This window comes from Pezoporus occidentalis, unplaced genomic scaffold, assembly GCF_034315485.1.
Source record: "Pezoporus occidentalis ecotype Australia unplaced genomic scaffold, CSIRO_AGI_Poc_V1 ctg86, whole genome shotgun sequence".
Classification (NCBI taxonomy): Eukaryota; Metazoa; Chordata; class Aves; order Psittaciformes; family Psittacidae; genus Pezoporus; species Pezoporus occidentalis.
In genome coordinates, this window is record NW_026916220.1 from 4068979 (window position 1) to 4072888 (window position 3910).

At 43.8% G+C, this 3910-nt stretch overlaps 1 protein-coding gene across 1 annotated transcript; it reads left to right on the plus strand.

The window, feature by feature from the left end:
• Positions 1–177: 177 nt before the first annotated feature.
• On the plus strand, positions 178–3166 carry ATG12 (autophagy related 12). Its single transcript, XM_062604387.1, has 4 exons — positions 178–375; positions 514–650; positions 2278–2340; positions 2714–3166. Exons 1-4 carry the CDS (start codon positions 204–206, stop codon positions 2771–2773), a joined length of 432 nt encoding a protein of 143 aa, XP_062460371.1. The 5' UTR covers positions 178–203; the 3' UTR covers positions 2774–3166.
• The last annotated feature ends 744 nt before the right edge of the window (positions 3167–3910 follow it).

Here is a 3910-nt window from a genome sequence, read left to right on the forward strand (position 1 = left end):
CCGCAGCAACTGCTCGCACTGCAACGCGCCGCCGGCGGCCCGTTAGCAGCTGAACGTCCCGAACCCGCGCAACCTCGCGCAACGCCCCGCCCCGTCACCTGACAGGAAGGCACCGGCCCGCAAGGAACGAAACGCCTTGCGCAGCCACAGGCCCTCCCGCCGTGCGGCGTTACTTCCGGGCAGCTGCTCCTGTCTGCAGTAGGATGGCGGAAGTGGAGGAGCAGCCGGTGCCTGCCTCGCCTCAGAGCGAGGAAAGAAGCGAAGCCGGGGAAGAAGCCCCTGACGGCGGGGCTGCAGCGGGGGGTGCTGATGCGGCCCCTCCTCCGGCCGGCTCACCGGGCACCGAGGAGGCCACTGGAGACACGAAAAAGAAAAGTAAGGGTGCGAGAAGCCACCGCCGGGGCAGGTGGGCGGGTCTGTGGATGACGGGCAGGTGCGCTGGCCAATCGGAGGTGGTGAGTGGGTGGCTCCGGCCAGTGGGGGCGCAGTGTTGACGCTCGGTCATCCCCGCAGTTGACGTCCTGCTCAAGGCCGTGGGCGACACCCCTATCATGAAGACCAAGAAGTGGGCCGTGGAACGAACCCGCACCATCCAGAGCCTCGTCGACTTCATCAAGAAGTTCCTCAAGCTAATGGCCTCCGAGCAGCTGGTAGGCGCAGCTGGTAGCCTGGCCTGCACATCCCGGGAAGGGCAGGAATAGCCGTGGCAGGGAACTCTGCACACCCCGAGGCCGAGTCGTTTCACCTTGTAGGGATGCTATATGTATGTAGACCACGGCTTTTGGTAGACAACTGGTGTAGGGACACCAGGAAAACTACTCAAAGTACACACAGCTGTGCTGCACATTGACATGAGCCATCGTGGTGCAGTTTGGATGTGCTCAGGTGCTCAAGTCCATGCAACTTATGGGCTTTTTGCAGTGTCTGTTCTTGTCTGATGCTGCCGTACAGAGCTGTGTGCAATGTGAAATGCAATGATGCGTTTCAGTGAAAGGTTCATACACACAGTGTAATTGTAGAAGTCAGGTATACAGAAGGGAGTATTTGGGGGAAAGTCTATAAAGTGTTTGGGGTTGGTGTTCTGAATATTGATGTCTGCTTTCTTCAAACTTCTCAAACAGCTTACTTACTAGTAGGACTGACTTCTCTTTAAAATGGAGTACCTTAGAAACATTCACAGTTTGGCAGCATATTACCAATATTGCTTATGTGTTCCTTCATGTGCAGCCCAAGTGGCCTTCTGATAAAATTGGAAGAGCTAGAACAGAGTCAGAAATATGATTGTACTAGTTTTTTGCTTAACAGGGATACATGCATTTCAAAGCTTTCATTTAAGATGTAAAGTTAAAACTGGACTCATTAAAACAGTCAAATGTTTAGCCAAAGTGTAGATTAAATTACCCTGTTCTTGGTCTACAGGCTCTTATTTAAGCACATAAGCATAAAGAGTTTCACTGTGTATCTCTTATCTAGAAATCCTGAAGGGTTTGGGTTTTTTTTCCCCAAAGAAGGGGAAAAAAGAGTCTTCTATCTCAAAGAAGACTAATAGTTCAGGTATTTATCGTTCATAGATATTATCAACAGTGTTCATAGGTATTATCAACAGTTTAATTCATTAACTTCCATCTCATTATCTCGGGGGGGGGGGGGGGGGGGGGGGGGGGGGAAATACAGGGACATGGAGTCTTCCAGTATGGTTTAAGCTTACAGCTATACTTCAGGAACAAAGCCCTGGGAATTTAATAACTCTTCTTTGGAAATAGCAGGGTTTACTGTACTACACATCACTATCTCATGCTGCAGATTCCAAGGCCCTCTTAGACATTATGGAGTAGCTACTGTGTGCATATATGTACGTTTGGTAGAGGAAGTGAGAAGGATGACTTTAGAACAAAAAGTTTTGTAATATCTGTGACTGCTGTTATAACTGAGCAAATTTGGGATAGTGGGAATGGTTTGCATACTTGAAATGAGAGTAAAGACCAAAACAGTAGGTTCATTTTGTGCTGCTGTATGGGAGGCTGATGAGTCGGTTTGCAGCAGAAGGAAAGCAGCACGCTTGCTTTGTGACAGCCAGTCAAGGGTAGCTCCTGAAAGTCATGTTAGCCCTCCACACCAAAGTAAAAATACTAATTTGTGGTATTTTGGTGTGGACTCTGAAGATCATAAATGGTGAACAGCGGACAGATTTACCCAGTTCTGGCAGCAGAATGTTTCTTCCGTGTAATCTGTGAGAGGTATGGGAGCTCTCCATCTTCTGTTTTCTTTTTCTTCCAGTTCATATATGTAAACCAGTCTTTTGCTCCATCTCCAGACCAAGAAGTTGGGACCCTCTATGAGGTGACTTTCTCCTTAAATATCCTTTCCAACTGTGCTTAGCAGAATTTGCTGGTATACTTCTGGGACTTGAAAATTGTTACTATGCCTAGCTAAGCTGGTGGTCTCTTGCATTTAATGTAATGTAGTTGATAATGACAGATATGTATAAGTATGATTTAGAGAGACATGACTTCATACAATCCCTGTAAATGTATTCATTCACATACAGGATGTTGTCATGCCTCCCATTATGATGGAGAGCTTTGTTACCAGTAGCTATTCTATGACACAGTTATCTGGTGGGGGGGCTTTTTTGTTTGTTTTGATTCATGTATATGCTAGCCCATGAATAATCTTAACAGCCCTTGTCTTGATTTCTTTTGTTTTCTTGCAGTGTTTTGGAAGTGATGGCAAGCTTGTACTGCATTACTGCAAGACTCAGGCATGGGGATGAATGACAAGCAGTAGAATTGTTTAGATGTTGTCTTCAAAAATGGAAAAGGGAGAAACTTTCTTAAATTTGGCCTGTAAATACACAGAAAGAAAGATATTTTTTTTTCTTTTCTGCTTAAATGTATAAAAATTATCCAGATGAGTAGTGTAAAAGAAGACCTACCTAGGCTATCTGATCATGGAACTTTTTTTTGATGTACATCTGAGGTACAGAAGAAAATTGTATTTGCCATCTGTAAGATGGAGCCAGCTTCCTTGCTGCCAAATTCTCAGTTGCTGTATCTGAAGGGAAGCTATTTCATAGTTGTCTGAAGGGCTGACTAGACAGCTCTGTCACTCTATATGCTGTACTGAATATAAAAGTTCCTTTTTATTAAAAGGGATGTTTATTGTATATGTAGCGTGGAATTCGGTTTACTTCTGACATGTTGTACATCCATTATGTGGATTCTATTCTTTGTGAAGTTTTCATCTTGAATGTGAATTAATCTTTTTTTTCTTATAATTAATATATAGGTGTTGGTATATAATCTGATTACCTCACACTGTGCCTTCATCATGTCATTACCATAAGTACCTTGTTTATATGACACAACATAATGATAGACATCAGAAATACTTTTCATCCTGCCCATATTGTATAGTGATTTGTTGAATGCTGAAAATTTCAGCAGTTCCCAAGGTGCTTCTTCTGGCAGTGTTTAATGGCTGGCATCTTTATCTGAATGCTGCAGCTAGCTGTTTCTTCAGTTAATGAAGAAATAGATATGAGTTGCTATAAACTTACCATCTGTATATTCTCGTTTTGGCTGCTGTTATTTTCCTGTTTCATCAGCTGCATGTTCCCTCAACAAAATAGAATGCACTTTACAACATTTGCTAAATCCTTTATTTATTGTGGAGTTTGGATGGGCAGGATGGTTTTTTTTTGTGTGTGGATTTATTTTGTAGATGTTGTACAATCTTTTATGTTTAAGCCGAACTAAATTAAGTGTTAGCTCTTCACTTGCAGAGTGTTCTTACGGTGGAGGACAGTTTTGATCCCTGGCACAAAACACTTCTTCAGCACATACAGGCAAAATGGCCTGTTCTAGGTTAAAATGTCCTTGTACAATAGTTTTGAGCTGTTCATTGCTGT

What these genes read in the sequence shown, in the direction of transcription:
- ATG12 (XM_062604387.1), top strand. Translation starts at nt 204, where the DNA reads ATGGCGGAAGTGGAGGAGCAGCCGGTGCCTGCCTCGCCTCAGAGCGAG. An exon ending in TGGAGACACGAAAAAGAAAA is followed by an intron (nt 376 to 513) that starts GTAAGGGTGCGA and finishes TCATCCCCGCAG; the next exon opens with TTGACGTCCTGCTCAAGGCC. An exon ending in TAATGGCCTCCGAGCAGCTG is followed by an intron (nt 651 to 2,277) that starts GTAGGCGCAGCT and finishes TTTTTCTTCCAG; the next exon opens with TTCATATATGTAAACCAGTC.